This window comes from Equus caballus, chromosome 19, assembly GCF_041296265.1.
Source record: "Equus caballus isolate H_3958 breed thoroughbred chromosome 19, TB-T2T, whole genome shotgun sequence".
NCBI lineage: Eukaryota > Metazoa > Chordata > Mammalia > Perissodactyla > Equidae > Equus > Equus caballus.
The window spans coordinates 54,764,144-54,785,587 of NC_091702.1; the positions used below are offsets into that span (position 1 = coordinate 54,764,144).

General features: G+C 52.4%; 1 protein-coding gene across 14 annotated transcripts in view; it reads right to left on the reverse strand.

Moving 5' to 3' along the window:
- The window catches only part of BOC (BOC cell adhesion associated, oncogene regulated), a 71,484-nt gene that overhangs the window by 3,524 nt on the left and 46,516 nt on the right, over nucleotides 1-21,444 (reverse strand). For 8 of the 14 annotated variants that reach the window (XM_023623770.2, XM_023623772.2, XM_023623771.2 and 5 more), the window contains 12 exons: nucleotides 15,558-15,704; nucleotides 13,345-13,488; nucleotides 11,330-11,623; nucleotides 10,733-11,005; nucleotides 9,125-9,432; nucleotides 5,584-5,746; nucleotides 5,071-5,181; nucleotides 4,359-4,565; nucleotides 3,831-4,012; nucleotides 3,262-3,367; nucleotides 2,781-2,903; nucleotides 344-565 (listed from right to left, as the gene is read on the reverse strand). In XM_023623770.2, coding sequence (XP_023479538.2) covers nucleotides 344-565; nucleotides 2,781-2,903; nucleotides 3,262-3,367; nucleotides 3,831-4,012; nucleotides 4,359-4,565; nucleotides 5,071-5,181; nucleotides 5,584-5,746; nucleotides 9,125-9,432; nucleotides 10,733-11,005; nucleotides 11,330-11,623; nucleotides 13,345-13,488; nucleotides 15,558-15,704 — 2,280 coding nt within the window. The remainder of the gene's footprint in view (nucleotides 1-343; nucleotides 566-2,780; nucleotides 2,904-3,261; nucleotides 3,368-3,830; nucleotides 4,013-4,358; nucleotides 4,566-5,070; nucleotides 5,182-5,583; nucleotides 5,747-9,124; nucleotides 9,433-10,732; nucleotides 11,006-11,329; nucleotides 11,624-13,344; nucleotides 13,489-15,557; nucleotides 15,705-21,444) is intronic. The other 6 variants (XM_023623774.2, XM_070243822.1, XM_070243825.1 and 3 more) reach the window with 1 other exon arrangement.

Sequence of the window (21,444 nt, forward strand, 5' to 3'; positions counted from 1 at the left end):
CTGGAAATGCTTGGAGGGAAGAGACAGGGTCAGTTTTCAGTATGAACACGCAGTCAAAGCAGCAGCTTCAGACATGAAAAGGAGTTGGAGTGAAGGAAGTGCTGAGTTCCCGAGATGCAGACACGACAGACCAGCTTCCACTTCTTTGTATTCTCTTCCATCTGCCCAGGTCTGTGCTCTGGGAGGAGAGGGCCGAGTCTTGGAGTATTCTCTCACTCTCTCCAAGAATGTGAGGTGGGGTGCCTCCAATCTTGCCCTGGAGAGGCCTCCTTGGGGGGCTGGGAGGCCCCTCTCCCCTCCCCAGGCTCCTTGCCCTTGGTTCTGAGGAGGGTCACTCACTCACTTTGCTTAGACCAGGCTCTCCACAAGCAGAAGGGGATGAAGGCAACAATGATGAGGACAATGGAGCCCAGGACAACCCCGACAACCAGGTAGGGCAGGTCGCTGGAGCGCGCCACCATGGTCCCGGTGCCCACTGGCCGCTCTATGGTTCCAGGGGGTGGCGGCTGAGGTAGGGCCAAAGTTGGGGGTGGGAGTCGACCAGGCTGACCAGAAGACTTCCGAGCTGTAATTGCAGACAAAACTCACTTCAGCATCTATTCTTTGACATTTCTTTCACAACAAACAGAAAAAAAAATACCCTGATTTGATGGTGTGGGAAATGGGGTCAAATTCACAAGACAGGGCCTCAAAAACCCTCATTTGGATGAATGTGGTGTCCAAGCTCAGCATGAAATGGCATCTAATGTGAAATGTGATATTGTTGAGGAGAACTGAACCTTATATTTCAAAACACAACCTGAGATATTGTGAGCCAAGCACTAGAGTCGGACTGGGCCTTTGGGGCAGAAGTAGTCTAGGGGGTTTCTGAAAGCAGAGCTGGTGAACTTTTGGAAGAAAATATTAAAAAGTGCATGAAACCGGCAGAAGAAGTGGGATTGGAAGAATTTACTATTCCTGGACGGATGAAGAGATGGGAAGTACCAGCTATGAGCTCAGGCTGCATCGCAGGGCGACAGATGTCTGGGGACTCCCCAGGACAGGCGGCAGTTGTGAAATGCCAGTTCAAAGGTGACGGGGTGGTAAACACCTCATCTGGGTTCTGCTGTTGTCAGGGTGTATGTGACATCGTCGCCTCCTTCCCCCTGGACTTCCCGATCCTACAGGCTCTGATTATCCTATGACCTCTCTGACTGCTGCCTCTTCCCATTTCTCTTTTCTTTCTGTCTTCTCCTCAGACACTGGGAGGTCATCCTGGGCCTTCTCAGTCCACACTCTCTCATCTGTTCCCATGATTTCAACCGATATCTAACCACTGCCAAGTCAACCTCCCTTCTCTGATCCCTCCCACTGGGCACCAGACCTGCTCCTCTCATGGGACACTTGCATTTCAGTGTCTCAGAAGAATCAGACTCAATATGCTTCCAAGTGGCTTCACCTTGGTCCTTTCTCATGGAAGCTGGTTCCCATTTCAATAAATGGCAACATCGCCCCTGTGGTACTTCAAGCTAGAAGCCTCAAGGTTTACTTTGAGCTCCTTTCTCTGTCTCCCCACCCCAGCATGCTGTCAGTCCCTAGTCCTACATACGCTTCCTCAGAAAAGAGACTCAGGCCCACCCCTTCACCTCACCTTTACTCCACGGCCCCAGTTCTCTCCCTCCAGCCACAGTCACTTTCCTGCATAGTCAACAGTCACCCTTCTCAACAAACAATTCCAATCATGACCCTCCTCCACATCATGGCCCACAGGGTCCTCAATGACCCACCAATGTCCCTGGCCTCTTCCCTGAGCATTCCTTCTCTTGTCCCCATCCAAGGGTCACATACTCCAAGCATCTGGAGCCACTTCCAGGCTGATCCTGTCCCGAGACCACTCCCTCCCCAGTCCAGCCTGATTCAGTCCTTCCAGAAGACCAGTGCAAAGCCTTTGTGAGGCCTCTGTTCTCTGTCCTGGGCACTCTGTGGTCACTTGATACAGGACTCCCAGCTGTGTGTGTCGCTGCCCCTCGCTTCACTGTACGTGAGAGAAGAGGGTAGGAAGCACACACAGGAGGCACTCAGGATTTGCGAGTCAGTGACTGACAGCAGCGCAAAGCTGGAGAGAGAGTGCTGATGCCTCAGTGACAGGAAAACAGGCTGTTTCTTGTCTTCATTCCTATTCCTTTGTGGTCTTCTGATCATGTACTTTGCAATATGTCTGCTGTATACACTTTCAGTATTTGCAAAATGGAGATAATGCCACTGACCCCCTTGACTAAAGCACAAAAATTAACAAGTCATCGTGTGAATACATTTAGCAGGTTTTAGTGAAAAGAAAGAGTCTGGGCTTGTAGTTAGATGAACTTGGCCCAAAGCATGCTCTACTGCTAACTGGCTGCAGGACCGTGGTCAAGGCACGTCATTTCCTGATGCTCAGCTTCTTTCCTGTCTCATGATGTTGTAGTTAAATTAAGTAAACTAACCAATGTTAAGTACCAAATGTTACAGCAGGAAGAAAGTGTTTATAGAAAGTTCCCAACTTAAGTTTAGGCTCTAGTCCATGAGTTCATATATGACTTAATTCCCAAGTTCCTTGACGCTGTCATGATGGCAACCCCTTCACACTTAATTTGAGGCACAGGAATATGAACAGAAGGGTTAAAAATAATAAAGTTTGAGGATACTTGGAAAACAAGACGTCTTCCTGGGGAAGAGATACCCAGCATAGCATATGGAACAGTGTTTCTGCCCTAGTTTGCTGGAAATAGGGAGAGGAAAGCAGAGAACTCAAAGAGGAGCACCTTTGGTTTCACAGATCATCACGTTGCTGAACTCGCTCTCCCCTCCTTCATTGAAGCACTGCATCTTAATGTCGTAGGAGGTCTCTGGCTGCAGGTGGCTGATGGAATGCCAGTATCTATCCCCTGGGAAAGAGAGCAAGAGAGTCACGAGTGGTGGTTTTATCTAGTTTGCTTGGCCCCCATCGCAGTCAGACCCAGTCAGGGTTGTGTGTTTGGGCTGGTGCCGCTGACCAGCACAGGGGCCATGTGGTGGAGGGACATTGGAGGAAACGTTCTAGGTGCCCGCCCGAGTTCCTGTTGGCCCGTCACCATGGGAAGCAAGCATGTGGTTTTATGAACTTGCTGACCTCGTGTGTCATGAAAGACTCAACGATATGGGGCGCAGATGCTTTGTTTCACACCGGCCCAGGCTTCATACCTTCACCAACAGCTGGACCCCCTTGCCGACAGAGAAAACTCATCACACACAAGTGTTTCTCACCTTCCACCATATCCTTCTTGTAGTCACTATCGTTGTCACTGTCTGTGGGTCGGTAATAGATATAAAAGCCATGGATTGGGGTGTTGTTGTTACTTGCTGGAATATACTATAGGGAATGGAGAAGAAAAAAGTGGACAATGGATCAGAGAAATCATCATGTGAGCAGAACCACTGGTGGATGGAATTTTACCGCAGCCTAGAGTTTAAAATTCACTGGGAGACCCTGCCAAACATTTCTGATGATATCCCCAAGGCTCTCTGGAGAATGCTGTGGAGATCACTCATTATTCTATTTAGCCTAGAGGTCCCCCAGCTTTTGGAGAAAAGAAACAAACTGCCATTTCTCTGAAGCCTTCAGTAGCCTCTGAACCTTCCTGGGTATTGTGAGGGTGAGTCCCTCTGGCCCAATTCCCAGGTACATGGGTGGAGCAACACTTAAGGCGAGGCGTCTCAAAGGGAGGACTGAGGCAGAAAAGTGATTCCTTCTTGTCTGTGACGCAGCAGCCAGATCCTGCCCAACACAAAGCTTGGCCCCATCTTCACACTGCAGTCTGTGCAAGGCCACTTACCATCCACTTGAGCATGATGGTGGTCTCGTTGATGGCGTCGGTGAAGGTGATGTAAGGGCCTGCCACTGGCCTCTCATACACGCGGCCGCTGTAGCCCGACACCATGTAGGGCCGGGAGGGGGCGCTGGGCTCGCTCTCCCCCAGCATGTTCAGAGCCCGGACTCGGAACTTGTAGGAGGTGCCTGGAGAGAGACACTCACTGAACCCAGAAGCTGAGAAACACTGTCAGACACCCCGCAGCCCACCCAGGCTCAGGACCTGGAGGGATCTTCTGGTGCCTAAAAGCAAGCCCCAAAGGACTCACAAGAACTCCACCCTTGTCGGAAGGGAGCCACAACGGAGATGGTTCTAGACCTCTTATGGACAGAGAGAGGGAGCAGGAAGGGCTGTGGGACTGAGGTGCAACCAAGAACATCCATGTGAGCCTGGTGGTGGGCAGACGATAAGCAGAGAGAAGGGCCCCCACTGTCTTCCTCCAGGTGGTCGGGGGTACTGAGGGACCAGGTAGGACAACAGCCAGGCCCCTACCTTTCTCTAGGCCTGTGATCTCCACTGAGAGCCGGGAGGGAGGGATGGCGCTGGTGGCCAGAATCCAGTCCCCCACTTTCTTTAGCTTCTTGTACTCCACACGGAAGGACTGGATTGGGAAGCCACCATTCCCACGGGGAATCCAGGTCACATACACTGATGTCTCAGAGGCCATGGAGATAGTAGGCCTGTCTGGAGCTTCCGGGGCTGGAGGAAACCACACAAGGGAGAAAGGAAGCAGGAGGAGGGGACACGATGAGAAGACAGCTGTATTGCGTCTGGACTTCGCCTGTCCTGATGGGGGCCTGCTCCTCCCCGCAGCCCTCCGCCCCCAGGCAGCCGCTTCAGACCTTCCTAGGGCTCCCTGGCTCACCGTCTCCTGTGAGGAACTCAGATTTCAGACCCCTAAAAGTTCTACTTCTGCTGTGTCAGAGTGTGGAGGTCAAGGGCCAGCTGCTGTCCCCTCCACTGCTCTCTGGACCCACAGGGTCAGCAACCCCAGTGTGGGATTCCAGCATTTCATCTGAAAGCTCCAATCTAAATTTCCTCATTGTGGTTAACTGGGGAGATGCCAGGAAAATATCATAAGGACTCTTGGACCCATGGAACCAAGACCTTGTTCCACCTGCAGCAATGAGCCTTCTGAGGCAGAGGACCTGGTTCCAGTTCTGACTGCTCGTCACCGCCGCCCTCTGGGTTGCTGGGGGCTTACGGGAGAGGCGGCCATGGTCTGGCTGGCTGCTGCTCTGGGGGCTGGCTCCAGGGTCATCTCTCTGGATCTGCTGCTCCTTGCTGGCCATGATTTCAGGTTTGGGCCGCCGTCCTGGGTAGAAATGAGCTGAGATCAGGAAGGGAGGGAGCGTGCACTAGGTTTCCCCTTCCACAGACTGTGTTCTGCCTGAGGGTCTGTCAGGTGGTCTGACAAGGTGATGCAAATAATACAGGACATTGGAAGTGTGGTCCGACCTCCAGCTCTCCCTGACTGCCTTGGTGTTGCACCTGGCCCCTGAGAGAGAGGGGGCAAAGGGATGCCAGCTGGTGACTGTCTTGACGAAAGGGGGGACCTCAGCCTGGTCACACAAACCATAGGGAGGTCATAGGTGAAAGGAAGATAAAGTTACAGGTGAATAGCTGGGACAAGCTCAGCAGGGCTTCCCACCTGGGCCTGGGAGGATTGGCTCAGGCCCACGGAAGCCCCGAGCTGGAGACAATGTTTGGCCCATACCAGTTCGGAAGGTCACCATGGCTGTCTGGCCTTCGCCTGCACAATTGTAAGCTGCCATCTCCACTTCATACAAGCTCCCAGGGTCAAGTCTGGTGAGGGTCAGGCGGTGCTGGTTGGCTGGAATGCCAGAGATGGTCCAATCATCAGAGGAGTTTGTGACCTGCTGGAGAAGGTTGCTGGTCTAAGGACCGGTTTCTTGGCTTGGAGCTGCAGGTGGGCTGCGGTTTGCAAGGAAAGCAGGACTGAGCCCAAGAGGGCAGGAGGAGGGAAGGAGCCTGGGCCAGGCTGGGGGAGGGGGTGTCACTGCAGAGCATAGACTGCTCCTGAGGCTCTGGGACACCCACCCTCGCTGGGACAGTAAAGTCAGGCCTCCTGATCTTTCATCTAAAGACCCCATCAAATAAAACTCAGTGGGGAGAGTCCAAAAGGCCTGAGTGATATTGCTGAGAATTTCTCCAAAGATCTCCTCTCTCTGCATTTCTGAAAACCCCCATGTTTAACCTTCTGTCTCCTTGCTCTATCAAACCAAAAAACACAGTTCCTTCAGTTTGTAGTCTAATGAGATGATGATGAAAATGACGATAAAAAGAGCAGCCCCAGGAGAAATGGCCACGTTTGCTGAGCGCTTACTCTGTGCTGGACATGGAGCGAAGCACTTTGTATGTTCTATAATGCGCATTCATGACGACAGCCCAAGAGACAGGTGTTAACATTGTTCCCACATCACAAAAGAGGAGACTAACGTGCAGAGTATCGGATAAGCAGTTTGTCTAAGGCCGCACGGCTGGGAGTGCAGAAACCATGACACCCCTAATCATAACCTATCCTAGAAAGAAAGAGTCTGGGAGCCAGAAAATCCTGGGTTCAAATCCTGGTTGTGTCTCTTACCAGCTACGTAACCCCGAGCAAGTTCCCTAACCTCTCTGATCCCTAAGCTCTTCATCTCTACAGTGAGGCAAATAAAATCTCTTGGTTTACTCTGAAAATTAAATTAGATGATTTCTGTGAAGGGTTGAGCACTGAACCTGGCACACAGCAGGCTCCCGACGAAGACCTGGGCCCTCTCCTGACCTCCCCACATCATCCGCTCAGTGAGCTCTCCGCCGTTTCAATCCTCCTTTCGCCGCTCCTGCCCTCAGTCCTTGCTTAGAACTTTAAAACAGTGGGTGAATTGGAACTATTATAGATTAATCTTCAATGGCTTCAAATTCCTAGCTCTTTAAATCCAAAGAAGAAAATATAGGCGTTCCAGGCTCCCCAGCCGGCGATGCTGAGAGGCTGCTTCATCTCCCCCCACCCCCAACCTTTCAGGACAAAAGACTTAACTGCCAACTGCGCACATCTCAGAGCCTGCTGGAACCTGACGCTGTGGTCTGCTGAAGGAATTAAGCAGCTGGTAGGAAAAGCTCGTATTCCCAAGCAGAATATTCCAAAGCAGAACAAAACCTACCATTCAAGGGACAGGGAAAGTCTGGGCTCATTAATGTCAGGCTTCCAGGATTTGTTCCAAGGGGAGAAGTTTTTACAAACTGAGAATCCCCAGTGGTGCTGGAAACCCAAACACAGAAGCCCAGGGTCTGCAGATGCACCAGGAAACGAAACTTGCTCCATGCATGTGAAAAAGTGAAAACGCGCTGGATGATTCCCAGCCTCCGGCAGGAGACGGGGGCTGAGAAACCACAACCCAAACGCTGATTTGTGATTTCAAAATCCTTTCTTGTGTGATGATCTTTAAGACGTTAGTCCCTCAAGAAAGGAAGTGCTTTCAAGACACAATTTCTGCCTTGGCAACGTCCACCTAACAGCTCCAAGTGCCCCACAGGCGGGAGCCTAATAGAAGCCAGACCCAGTGGGGGCGCCCTCCTCTCCCTTCCTCTGCACCTTTTCTCCCCGGCCCTCCAGCACCCGCTCCACACTTCCACCGGGCTCGGAAATGAAAATAAGAAATGGAACTGTAATTAGTCACTGTCACACACACCGAGGGGGTGAATGCGGCCTCAAGCCTGGCATTTCCGATCACCACACATGGCCTCTGCCAGCCTGCCCCTTGGTAAGGCAGTTTCAGGGCCACCTATTGGCCTGAAAAATATTATTCTTGCTCTCATGCTGTTCTTGTCTCCTGGGGACCATAAGCATTTGGCCTGCCCTGATCTTTGTCTACAACTCTGAGATGGAGGTGTCCAGTTACATGAGGAAATAAGGATTAGGACCAGCCCTGCCCCATAACCTGTGCTGAACAATATGGCTTTTTGTTAAAAACCCATTCACCCCTTTACTGGCTGTCCATGAAGCGGCCAGCAGGCCGAAGGTTAACGAGAAACTGCTCCCCATGATCCCCACTGAGGAGGCAGCTTTGCCTTAGGAGTCTTTCTGCTGACCCCAGTGTCTCTGTGGACTTGCCCTGAGCCAAGGTGTCCTAGGGGAGCACATAGAGGGAAAGAAGAGACTGAGAGGGGCCGGCAGGGTCCAGACGGGGGAAAAAGGGCGTCTGCATAGCCAGCACCTTCCACGGGGCAGGGCTGGTGGTGTTTTTCATTTGTTCGTTTTAGAGGGGAAAAAAGAGTTGGTAAATACTTTTAGTTCCACATTCATACATTTTCCATATTTTCTACGAAGTGCACATAGCACTTGTATAAGCAAAAATAATACAAATGTATAATAAAACCTAGCATTTATAATACATTATTACTTATCAAATAAGATTTTAAAAAATCCATTTAAGAACAATAATTATCTACTGCTAATGGCCTTAGAAGAAAACAGCATGTCCCCGGGCTGAAGAGAAATATTTTCAAGGGAACTTCACGTCCTCCTGCCCAGCAGCCTTGACCGAGGGCGGCAGCCCTGTCCTGCCTCACGGTGTCCGGGGGGCTCCGTTCTGGCTCTGCACCCTGTCAGAGCCGGAGATTCCCTCCCGACAGCTCCCGACACGGTCCCCTGGACAGACTTCCTTCTGTCAGGGAGAAGGGGCTAAGGGCTGAACAACGTGCTGTGCTCTCAGCTCAAATGCCTGCTTGTCACGCCCCAGCCATGCTGAATCTGGAGAACTGAGGGGGTATTTTATACCCTCAGAGAAAACACTTGTTCACAAATATTTGTCCTCCTGGCTCTAGAGCCAGCTTGCCGTGCCAGAGTTCCTGCAAGGATGTGCCCAGCAGGGCTTACTTTGGTTAAAAGACAAAACAGAACACCATCAACAACAAATGACAGAGGGAAGAGGGAAGGAAGGGGAGGGTGCACAGGGCGACTAATGGTTAACGCTCCTTTGGGACTAGAAGCTTCCGGGAAACCAGTGCACACAGCTCAGACCTGAAGACACTACAGGGCTTTGTCCTGTGCCTCCCAGGGTCACAGATGCCCCACTCACAGCCAGCTTCCTAGGAGGTGGTAGGAAAGCGCTGGGGGAGACAGAGGTCGTGATTACAGTGGGGACTGCTGGTCCATGCTTCAAGAGCTCAAGGGGTGATGGCTAGTGGTCAGGGAGCCCGCCCCCCCCCCCCCAGCCTCCCCAAGCGCGGTGGGGCAGCCCTGAGAACCATACCTTGCGGTGTTTCACCACATAGTAGAGGATGGGAGCCCGGCTGCTGCCCTCGTGCCGAGGCCGCCACACCAGCTCGTAGGAGTCGGTCTTAGAGGTCCGGGGTGAGCTGAGGATGACAGGCGCCTCGGCAGGAGCCACCTGCCCCTTCTCGCCAGGGCACGGTGGGGAAGCCGGCTGTGCTGCTGTCGGGGGCCTTGGGAGCCCCTGGCGCCCCCTCAGCATCTGGTCAGGGCTTCCGGGCCTGGAGGGCAGCATGGGAGGTGTGGCAGTGTCCGGCTTAGCATCCCGCCATGGCCTCAGGGTCGTGTCTGTAGGACGAAGCAGGAAAGAGAAGGGAAGGAAGAGGCTGTTAGTCCCCCTGGTCACCTGCTGAGCTGTTCCCCAGGGAGAAAGAAGTCAGAAGACCTGCTTGGTCAGGAAGAGCCCTCAGCTCAGGACCCGAGGCAACCGTCAGCCTGCTCCTGGGGACCTGAGGTGACCGTCAGCCCGCTCATCGGGACCTGAGGTGACCATCAGCCTGCTCATGGGGACCTGAGGTGACTGTCAGCCCGCTTATCGGGACCCAAGGTGACCGTCAGCCCGCTCATCAGGACCTGAGGTGACCATCTGCCTGCTTGTGGGGACCTGAGGTGACCGTCAGCCTGCTTGACACACAGCCAGGCTCTGGGAAGAGAGGGCTGGCCCCTGCCCTGCCAGGAGGGAAAGGCAGCCCGGTGCCCAGTGCCCAGGCTTCTTGCTGTGACCCAGGGGCGGCAGACAAACAGCTCAGCCACCTGCTTGTTTCCTGAGCCCACACTAGTGCGTCTTGAGAGAATGCTTTCAGTTTTCTCCAGAGGTGCAGGAACCCTGTACCCTCTCTCTTATGTCTCGGCTGGGGATAGGGAGCTGTCTCTTCACTGTAGGACCTTACCACCGTGACACAATGTGGGCCTCTTCCTACACCACTGCAGTGGCCTGGACATGTGAGCCAAGAAACCAACTGCAGATGCCCTCTGCGAGTCTGAGAGCCCAGGAGAGGCAACGCTCCCTTCACGAAGCTTCCACAGACTCTGCCAACACTAGTTTTTCCTTTACCTGACCTCCTGCACTACAGGAGGTTGGCACCTGATAATGTTGATTCAGTATTTTATTATTTGTTGCTGCATTTTTCTCAAATTCTTTCCTTGGTAAGTTTTATCTCCTCTATGAGAAAGGTCTTGAGGATAGGGTCTTTGATATGTTTCTCTGCATCACCCTTATTACCTAGCCCAGTGCTGAGCACACTGTAACTGCTCCATCCATGTAGGTGTCAACTGAAATGAAGTGAACTGAGAAGGACAGACTCGCTTGTCTTTGTGCTAGAACAGTGGTTGTCAAACTGGGTTCCAGGGAACCCTAGTAACCCACAGATTCTGCAAATTAAAAAGTTTTTAAAAATATAACCAGTAAATGGGTCATTTTCAGTAGTGAAAATTTGCACTTCTAACTTTAATAAGTTAATTAAATTTGAACTTACAACTGAAAGCCACTTTAATCTATTTTATATCCTGGGGTTCTGGGTTGGATTTCATTTGAGAAAAGGGTTCTGTGAACATTCAGCTGGAATCTCAGCCCATGCGCTGCGCTCACCTGGCCTGGCGGTCCTCAGCTGGACCACGGCGTGGGCGCTGCCCACTTCGTTCTCGGCCATGCACTGGTAGACGCCTTCGTCCTCGGGCCCCACGCTCACCACCCGCAGGGCCCGCCGGGACAGTCGGAGGCGCTGGCTAGAGGTGAGCGGCACGGCGTTCCTCAGCCACAGCACGGAGGGCGGGGGGTTCCCGCGCACCTCACAGGTGAGCTTGGCACTCTGGCCCCACGGGATGACCAGCTGGGACAGCTCCATGGTGACCTCAGGGGGTTCTGCCGGGAAACCAAAGCAGAGGTGAGAGAGGCTGAGTCTTCCGTCCAGGGCTAGACAGGCTGGGGAGGGGCCCGCAGTCACGAATGGTTCTCTCCTCCCCAGTGGCAGTTGGGAGAGGGAAGGAAAGGTCCCATGTCCCCTCCATCAGAGTCATGACAGCATAAAGAGGGCAGCCAGGCTGGACATCCTAGTCCCTGGGGTCAAGGAGCTGTGGCCCTCGTACTCCTCTATCCTCACTTGGCACGTGTCTGAGCCTCGGGCTATGAGCTTCTACAAATGCACTCAAGAGACGGCCGAGGAGGATGTCTGCAGGAGACGCTCACCGAACACCTGGACGTTGTAGAGGATGACCGCTGCCCCGGGCTCCCCAACCCCGTTGTCGGCCATGCAGCGGTAGGTCCCCGAGTCCTCCTCACTGGTGGTGTCGATGAGGAGGTTGCTCAGCAGGAAGCGGGTCTTGTTGTAGCCAGCGACACTGGACCCATCCTTGGCCCAGGTGACCCGAGGGGGTGGGATCCCACTGGCCACACACTCCAGGATGAGACTCTGGCCTTTGGTGACAATGATGCTCTGGGCCTCTGGGGGGTAGATGATACGGGCAGCCTCAGCGGTGGAGCCTGGAGGGGCAAGGAGGGCAAGGACAGCAGGTGGGCCTCAGACTTCATGCAGAGGATCCCCGGCCCGCCTCGGTGGCCCAGCCCCGGGAGGCAGTCCCAGAGATGTGGATTTGGAATCCCACAGCCCTCCAGGGGCTTACGATCTGCACAAAGTGGGACAAGTCACTTAATTCCTCTGGACCTTGGTTTCTTTATGGGAAACAGGGACCTCCTTCTACAGAGAGCTGTTGGGAGGAAGTAAGGAGATGGCAGCAGAGAGGCATTGTTGACACAAGGTATGCACAGATAACCATGTGTTGGCAAAGAGAGAAAGATGAGGGGTGGACAGAGAAACCATTTAAATGATGCAGGTGATTTTTCTCGCTTGCAACCCTGCAAGTGCGCTCTGAGACCAAGGATGAGATGCAGACAAGGATCCGAGGTGTCCCCCAAACCCCACCCATGGGGCTCAGATCCCGAGTCTCTCTCACAGTGTGAGCATCTCACAGTGAGCATCTCTCTGAGCTGAGTGGGACCCGTTGTTTAAAGATAGGCATTTCTCATATTGCGAGGTCTCCAAAGGAAATCCACTGCTTCATCCGGGGCTCAGCTGAGGAAGTCGCCATCTTTTTCCAGTGCTGGCAGAACCTGCCCAGAGCTTATTGAAAGGCATATTGCTCTCCAATGTGCCACCTTCCTCATGGACCTTCGAGGAGCATGTTGCCTCTGTACTTTGGCTTTACATGCCAATCTGGGGCAGATCCAAGTTTTATAAGACCTGAAACTTACACAGCTTGGGTGGCCCTCTTTAAGAAAAAGAATGCAGAGGCCAGCCCAGTGGCACAGCGGTTAAGTTTGCATGTTCTGTTTCGGGAGCCCCAGGTTTGCTGGTTTGGATCCCAGGTGTGGACCTACACACCGCTTGTCATGCCATGCCATGGCAGGCGTCCCACATATAAAGTAGAGGAAGATGGACATGGACGTTAGCTCAGGGCCAGTCTTCCTCAGCAAAAAAGAGGAGGATTGCCAGCAGATGTTAGCTCAGGGCTAATCTTCCTCAAAAAAAGAATGCAAATTTACAGATACAAATTAGGTGAGGGAGGAACCCCTGAAGGTTTGCTTCATTAGCTTCCTGATAAATCTGCCTCTGTGGCCAACTCTAAAACCTGACTCCCATAAGATGTCACTCCACTGAATATGCAAGGAGCCTGGAAAAGTGCCCGGCACATAGCAGGGGCTCAGAAAAGGTAGCTGTTGTTTTCATATAAATGGGGGGTGGGGGTGGGGTGTGGGCCTCCATGGACTTTGACCAGAGGGAGGTGGTGAGGGCACCTCTGCGGTGCAGACAATAGGCACAGCTGGGCAGGCCTGGTGGCCTCACACAGGCACAAATGCACCGCCATCTTTTCTATGCATATGCTGTCAGCTGCTGAGCACAGACTGCCCTGCTCCAGCACAAACATCCCAACAGACCCCCCTCTGACAGTAACACAGGAGGAAGAGGGTATCACACACAGCGCTGTGATGTGACCAGAAAGCACAGCCATCTCTGAGCCAGGTGACAGCTGGGTGCTGTGAGAGGCTGGCACTAGGGTTGGCCAGAGGGGAGAGGTCCCCACCCTGGCTGAGTCCTGAGTCCTGCATGTCCCACTGGCTTCAGCCCCACCTCAGAGAACACAGATCTTGAGTGTGGACTAGGGCACCCCCAGTCCCCCCTCCATTAGCGAGACCCTGCCCCTTACGGCGCACACGCAGCCTGTCGCTGGAGCCCGAGGTTTTCACTTCCTGGGTCACCGGGTTGTAGGCAGCGCACTTGTACATCCCCTCGTCCTCCTGGCTGGCGTTCACAATCTGGAGGTTCCCCGATGGCATGATCAGGTAGTTATCTGAGGAAAGGGCAGGGCGAGGGGAACACGGGGTAAATTAGGGCCCAGAATACTGCACTCAGCAGCTCCCACAAAGTGGGCGGGGGGAAGGTTGGGTCGAAGCCAGGAGCCCTATACCTGAGTCCCAACAAGCCCAAAGCAAAAATTCCATTCTCCCCATAAAACCTCACGCCAAGTGGGACAGAAGTGCCAGGGAGTGAAACCAACTAAGCAACCAGCTAACCAACTAGCTGGCTGACTGACTCCCCCGAGTCAGTACACAGGTCTATGGAAGGTTTTACACCTTCAAGGGAGCTAGGGTGGGTGGAAAGGAAGCAGGAGCTGGAGTCTGCCCGACCTGGGCACAAACTCTAGGTCTGTCGTGTACTAACTGTGTGATCTTAGGCAAGTTAGTGAGCCTCTCAAATCCTGTTTCCTCATTTGTAAAATGGCATAATGTGTGCTGATTCAGAGCCATTGTAAAGATCGAGGGGGCCAGGTTGCATCCATGGGGGATGAGAAGATCATTCCCGCAAGTGAGCAGGAAGGAGGGAACTGACTTCAGAACTTCCCATCAGTCTCGGTCACAGGCACAGCTCTGAGGCACCTAGCTCACTAGTGAATTTCTGCAACCAGGGAGGACTATCTGAACCCCCAACCACCGTCCTCTCCGTGAATGCCACCAAAGCCCCTTCCTCTGTCTCGCTGTCCTGCTAGGCTGTGTCTGCTTCTGGACGCCGGGGACAAAGAGGGTGGAGCCCCAGGGCTGTGTTCAGCTTCTTTCAACAGGAGACAGATTCACAGCTTCTAAACACCTCAGGGACTGGGATGGTGTCCAGTTTCCTGGCAGACAAAGCACTGGCCCTCAGCTATGAGTTTCAGGTGGCCAGCCCTGGGAGTCGTGCTGTCCTTGCACTCTAGGCTCCCCGAGCCTGGTGCTGGCCTGCCATGGGGCTGCCCTAGGTGTGAGCTGCTTGGGCAAATACCAGACAGAATGGGAAAAACTCTCTACTTTTGTGGGATGGGTAGGCCTCCTCTAGGCACTACTGGCAGGCTTCTGCTAGGGAGAGGAGAGATTAATGGGCTTCTCCTCTCAGTCTCCAGTTATTGCTGAGTGGCAGGATTAGGGTTGTTAGCCTTTCAAAAAATAGTTTTCTGTATTTTCTATAGTGAACATATATTCCTTTCATAACCAGAAAAAGTTAATAAAATTTTTATTTATTTATTTATTTTGCTTAAGAAGATTGGCCCTGAGCTAACATCTGTGCCAATGTTCCTCTATTTTGTATGTGAGTCGCCTCCACAGCATGGCTGCTGAGGAGTGGTGTAGGTCCACACCTGGGAACCGAACCCAGGCCCCCAAAGTAGAGGGTGCCGAACTTAACCACTAGGCCAATGGGCCGGCCTCAATAAAAGTATTTTTAAATCTATAGGATATTTTTAAAAGTACACGTTTTGAGCAGCAGGGTCCAGACAAGTAGGGTCTGCTTGGCCTGGAGTGCAGGGTCAGTGGTGGGAAGAAGCTGACTTTGTTTGTCTTGAGACGCCCTCTCCCCGCTGGCACTCTGTGGACCAAAGCTTGGCCTCCCCTGGACCAGCTGTCATGTCCACTGTGGCCTGAGCAGGAAGCTGTGACTGCTGACATAGCTGCATGGCCAGCAGAATGGGGAGAGGGAAAAGCTCCAGTTCTACTAAAAAGATTGCTCTGCTGTGTGGGGAAGAGCTCCCACCAGGGAACCCGCAGCTGGGGAATGGCTGGGCTCGTCAGGCAGCCTTTCTGTGTGTGGCTGGTGGCAGGGAGCTCGCACAGGGCAAATTGGGAACCCTGTGCTGGGCCCCGATCAAGTGGCAGCAGCTCAGCAACATCTCCCCGGGCCACAAAGGATGAAGAAATCTCTCACGACGGGGCAGAGGACCTCCACAACGGAAGCCAATCCCTTTAGGATCCTCCAGTGCTCACTATCAACATGGAGGACAACTGACCATGTGAGGAGGGGCTGTCGCGGGTAGATGGGGGTTTGGGATGCAGGGGTCAGAGCGGCCAGCTTCCCTGCTGGCCTCGGCTTCTGGGCTCCCACTTGCTCACTCACCTCTGGACGCCTCCAGCCACTCTTGTTTGACGCTGTATCGGACCTGGGCTTTGGGGTGGCTCTCAGGAAGGTGGCAGGCGATGACCGCCGTGTTCCCCTCATCTACTTCAATCACATGCTGCACGTCTAACTTGAAGTCCTGGAGATCTGTGGAGAGAACGGAAGCTGCCAGCTGGGTCTCCATGGAGGAGAGAGACAATGCGACCTTCCCAGGTGGGCTTCTGCCTTGGTGTCTTCTGTCACAATAGACAGCTGCAGGAACCTCACACCCTGGGGGCTCTCCAGGGGTGTGCCGAGTTCTTCCTCCAGCTTTCTGTTGTCTGTAGGGGTTTCTAGGATGGAATGTGCAGCCCTCATCACACATGGAGTTCGGTATACATAAGCTGGAGGGCAGGGGCGGGTGTAGAGAATTCCATCAGGAGGTACCTGTAACACAGACCAGCCTCTTCCGTTAGACTGAGACATGGGGGCGAGTTGGCCAGGTCCCTTGGCCTTACTGAACCTGGCTGGAAATGGGTTATGGTCGAGGCACAAATGTCCTGGCACAGCTCAGCTAATGGAGACGGAAGGAAACAATGAAAGAGAATGCTGATGTCTTTTCTCCAGTTCAATCAGGAACAGCCATCCCCGGTTCTTCTCAGACACCCACAGTGAAAAGTGACAGGCCCGAGATGCCACTTGATCATCAATGGTTATAACCAAGAAAGCTGATTCCTGCTACCCCGGAGCTATACTCTATGTCAAGGCTAGTCCTTTCTCAGGACTGGGGGTGGGATCTGTGGATGCCCTAAGGGTTTTCTAAAGCCAAGAGGGATCTCCCCAGTGTGGCTTAATGGCAGTGGATTGTGGGGGAGCTGAGGTCCTGACACGAGGCTGCAGTCTCTGGCAGCATGGTGGCATCTCTCCTCACTTGGCTCGGTGGCAGGAAGGATGGGATGTATACTGGGAGAAAATGGAGGTCCATTTGGAACAGGAGCAGGATGTTTCCCAAACAATCCAACAGTCCAAATGACAAAACTGTCTTTGCAGGAGCCAAATCACTGATGTCGCAGAACAAAACGGGCCATTTGTGCAACAAAATCACATTGTGAATTTGGTCTTCAGGATTGTAGCAGAATTTAATTTGAGAGAGGAAATAAAACTAACGGAGAATAAGATAAGAAAGAAGAGAATATTAACCCAGACACAGTCTTCAGAAAGGCTCTTAGAAAGCCCTGGAGGCACCCTCTCTGAACGCTGACCACACCAAATTCTGCTCAGATCCTGAGAACTGACACCATGGAGCTGATGGCAATTCCACTGCAAGATTCCACCTGCCTGTGTTGCTGTTTCCACTGGAGACCCAGGGAAGGCAACAGGAGCGGGCGGCATCAGGTTTCTCACAGAAGACAAGAGGTAATTACCAAAAACAAACTACTGTCACCATAGGAGAGCCCGCTGATCAAGCTCTGAGGTCAGGAGGTTCCCAACCTAATGGAACTTTCCAAAAGCTCTTCGTCAAGCTAAGCTAGGGCAGGAAAGTCCTTTTTTTCTATGACAGGATTCTGTCTCTTCAATTATGATATTAGATGGTGAACTTTTAGGGGTGAGGACCAAGTCTTGTTCACATATGTGTCCTGCTGAGTTAACCTAGGGCCTGGCCCAAGGAGATGCCCAGAAATAGTGAATGACTGAAGGAGTGATTATCTTGGAAGCTGAGCCCCTCAAGTCAGGTACGAGATGCCCATTTATGGGGCCTATGAACTCAAATTTCCTAGTTGCATTTGGTCTGCACTGTGAGCTCAAGGACATGGGCCTAGCACAAATTTGCCATGAACCTTTTCTCGAAGTGTGGCTATTTTGAAAACAGAATGTTTCTTCAGAGGTTACTTCCGGGGTCACAGGAAAGAATTGAATAGGTCTAACGAATGTGGAGTGACAAATACATGCTGTTCACGAGTGGTGTGGCAAAAACAATGACAGACGGCCCGATTCATTTCTATGGCCCCATCGTACTTTCAAGGCTGAGCGATCAAGGGATGTCTGTGGGACATGATGAGATCTCTCACGGATTCCTTCCTTTGGGTGGGTGGGGAGCGTCCTGGGCTTTTAAAGAATTATCTCTTCATTATTTAATTTTGTGTATGATATCTGACCCTAACTAAAGTGTACATTCCTAGTGGGCAGCCTATTAATTTTGCACTCCACACCCCAACCCCAAACCCCACTGCACAGTACTCAGGATACAGCAAATGCTCTCTACCTCCTTGCTGAATGAATAAATAGGTTGGAAGACTGAGCCCAAGGCCAGCTTTATGGGCATGCAATCTGTGCAGCTGCACAGGGCCCCACGCTTGGAAGGGGCCAACACTTGGTTTAATGCTCTGCTGTCACCATCCTGAAATTCTTAATAATGTTTGAACAAGGGTCCCCACATTTTCATTTTGCACTGGGCCCCACAAATTATGTAGCCCAGTTCTGGCTGAGCTCCTCAGCCAAGACAGCGGATGCATTTTCTCTCGGAGAGGAAGTCACGGACTATGGGGAAGGGTAGATTGCCTGTGCTCAGTGTGTTCTAGCTAAATATTGCTAACTGCTTCCCAAAAGCAATGCACTGCAACAATGCAAAAGCCTTAATCCTTGGCACAGTGCATGCCGTACCTGCCAAGTCAGGAGGCTCCCCACAAAGCAAGCTGTGAGTAACTGTGAGCTCAGGGGCATCTGGAAAATTCCTCAGTCACTGAGAAGCACTCTTTTCCACGGTCTAATAAACGTAAAACTACTCCACCAAGAGTTTTTTTCCCCTCCTCCTCCTTTTCTTTACCTCAATCCAAGGAAATCTGCCTCAAGCAAGAATATACTTAAACCTAACAGATCTTTGCAAGAAAAATGTGAGCAACTGAAAGGAGTTTGGCACCAGAATGCCATCTCCATCATAATGGCCCCGGGCTCCTGCCCCACTGTAATTGAGGGCTTATCCAGGCAGGAGCACGCACTCCTCCAGGCACCCAGCTCACTGACCCAATACTAGAAAACACTAGGCCCCCCTTAAGTCCCTCTTGGCTCCTTCTACACCCTCTGACAACTGCTGGGTTGGAGACAGAAGGCTGTGCAGTGGGGGATGCACAAAGCTGGGCGCCGGTCAGCCATGCAGCCAGATAGCCCCTCTGTTCTGATGCCAACATGTGCACAACAGCCCATGCGGGCAGGACCAAGGACACCCCAGCTGGGCGTCCAGCTCCCCAGAAGGGCCTACTGGCAGGCAGGCCTTCCTGGCTTGAAAACAAATGAGCAGCAGTTTGGACCTTGGCCCTGTCCCCTCCCCGTGCCTGCTAAGCTTAAGCCTTGGCTGTTGCTTGACTAGACAAACGCTCCCCGATCCGGCTGCTCGAGTAAACGTCGAGTTTCACTAGGAGATGAAAGGCAGAGTAACGAATTGATGAGCCATCTGAAAATCAGAGCACCCCCTTTTCTAGTGTTTGGGGGCAGGCAGGGGGCCAGGGAGGGGTGGAAACTTTATGATCAATAACAGCCTCATCAGCTACCAGGGGAGGCAGAGGCAGAGAGATCTAGCTGGCTGCATATGAAGGAAACCAGCCTGTTCCCAGGCCCCTTTGTGTGCAAAGCTGGTTTCCCCGGTGAGTCCCTGGGCTGCTCTGAGTGCCTGGCTTGGACCCAGGGGCAGGCCCTTCAACAAATGGGGTTAGCGGGCCTCTCTGCAGAATGATGGATCAGGTTTCCTGGGGAAATGGGTTGACAGGACACCTGCCCTTGCCTGTTGGCTGGTGTGTTTGAGAAATCCATTAGAGGAATGTTTTCACAGCCTTAATCCTCTTACCTTCCCTCCGACCCCTCTGTGCATCCTCTCTTTGTGTATTCTTCCAGCTATTTTATTAACTTGTCTGCACTAATCAAAAGTCAATAGACCCACCCTTGCTGTTTCTCAGCTCTCAACAGGTCAGAAGCCCTGGTCTTTGGGGCCATCTCTGAGTTTACCGACCTTCTTTATTTGTCACAGAACTTTGTGCTTTCTGAGAAAGCCTATATCTATTTAGGCTCCATACAGAACCCTACCCAGTTCCTTCCTCCTAAGCACTCAATGGCTTAAGGGAACACATATCTTCTGATAGATGGGCTCCATAGGACCTCGGATACACAGATGACAGGGAATTGTTCAGACACAAATCATGTGGTGTGCTCTGGGTTTTCTATTCACATTTACAGAGTACCTTCCTGGCCATGGGGAAAAAAGAAGGCAAATAAAAGACGCTGAGAGGCATGTGGGTGTGGCTACCATCGCCAGAATCATATGCAAAATGACAAATTGACAAGTTGTATCTTGAGCCCCTTTTGAGTTTCTTTCTCACCACCTTCTAGCCTCAATCCCTTCTTTACTAACTAAAAGGCTCAGCAGAGCAATGAATTAAACTACAGTATTTGGTATAGGTTCATGCATTCTCATTACGCAAAATTGTCAAATCTTAATTTAGGCTCATCCTCCCGATTTTCATAGAATTTACATGTCCAGTTACAAGGCTCACTGTACCTGAGCAGAATGCCCCCAGTGTAATCCATGAAACTAAGAGTCACTTTCAAGGAGTTTCCTCACTTGATCCTTTTCTCTGTAGTCCTCCCTTAGGCCACAAATCAAAGTTCCATTCTGGGGAAGTAAGAAGTCGGGTGAGACGGCGCCCTCAGCTGGAGGCTGCATGGAGTCACCAACATCCCCATCTCCGTAAACTGAGCTGAATGCTTAAACATTTGGCTTTCCACCCATCCAAGCATTTCTCACGTACAGTCAGTGCTGCCTGCCCTCCTGCCTATTCTCAGCGATCACAAGACAAGCCTGCACTCATCTTCTGAGGTCTGGCTAGCATCCACCAGATTGTGGGGCACTGCATTGGGCACACTTGCCAGGCTGCTGGGACAGCTCCTTAGCCTCGTGGCCATCAGCAAGTTTCTGGGCTGACTGAAAATTCTACTCCCTAACTCTCAAGGCCTCCAGGCCTCAGCTTGTCCCTGTGGTGGCTTGCTGTGTCTATGGTTAATGTGACAAAGCACAGAAAGTTTCTGCTCTAATGGGGCACTCCTCAGTGGCATGCTGCTCCTCTGGCCCTTCCCTGCACCTTGGTCCCTTTTTGAAGGATGGAAGTAAAGCTAAGAGCTGCCTCTGGCAGAGCCTGTGGCTCTCTGCTCTGCAGATGGACTTGGAGCTGGAGTTGGAGAAGGTGAGGGGTCCTTGGCACTGCCTCCCTGTGTGGCTGCTGGCAATGCAGGGGCTCTCCTGTGCCCCGAACTACTTCACTGATGTGTGGAGAATCACAACATGACTCCCCACCTCCAAGTCACCTGAGGAACCATGGCTTGGCATGACCCCAAGATCAGCCCTCTGAAATAAAGTTCTCTGCAACTGGATCAACTCCAGAAGCAGAGGCGACAGCCTAACAGCGCTCTCATCAGGTCAGAAAGCCTGGCGCCTGGAGAGTGGACGGGGTTTCCTGTGGGATGGGCGAGCGTCTCAGAAGCCCCGCGTTCTGGGTAGTGACTAAGCCTTTACCAGTCTGTAGCCCTGATACACAGACCACTGAAGCCAAACCCAACCGTAGCCCACAAGGCCCGGCAAAATCAGCATGTTCTGCAGTCAGCATTCGGCACAACACCATCCCCTGCAGGCATCATTGCCTCATTCGTTCAGCCAGCCAGGAGCTGCGGAATTGTCTATTATGCCAGGCACTGCAGAAGATACCAGTGAGACAAAGACATAGTTCCTAACCCCGGGGAGTTTCAATCTAATAGACAAGACAGTGAAAAACAGCAAGGCAGGATACAATAATTCACAAGAGTGGTGTCCCCAGGCCTAGTCCCTACCCCCTCCACCAGCATTCCAAACTTACAAAGGGTGCTGGCA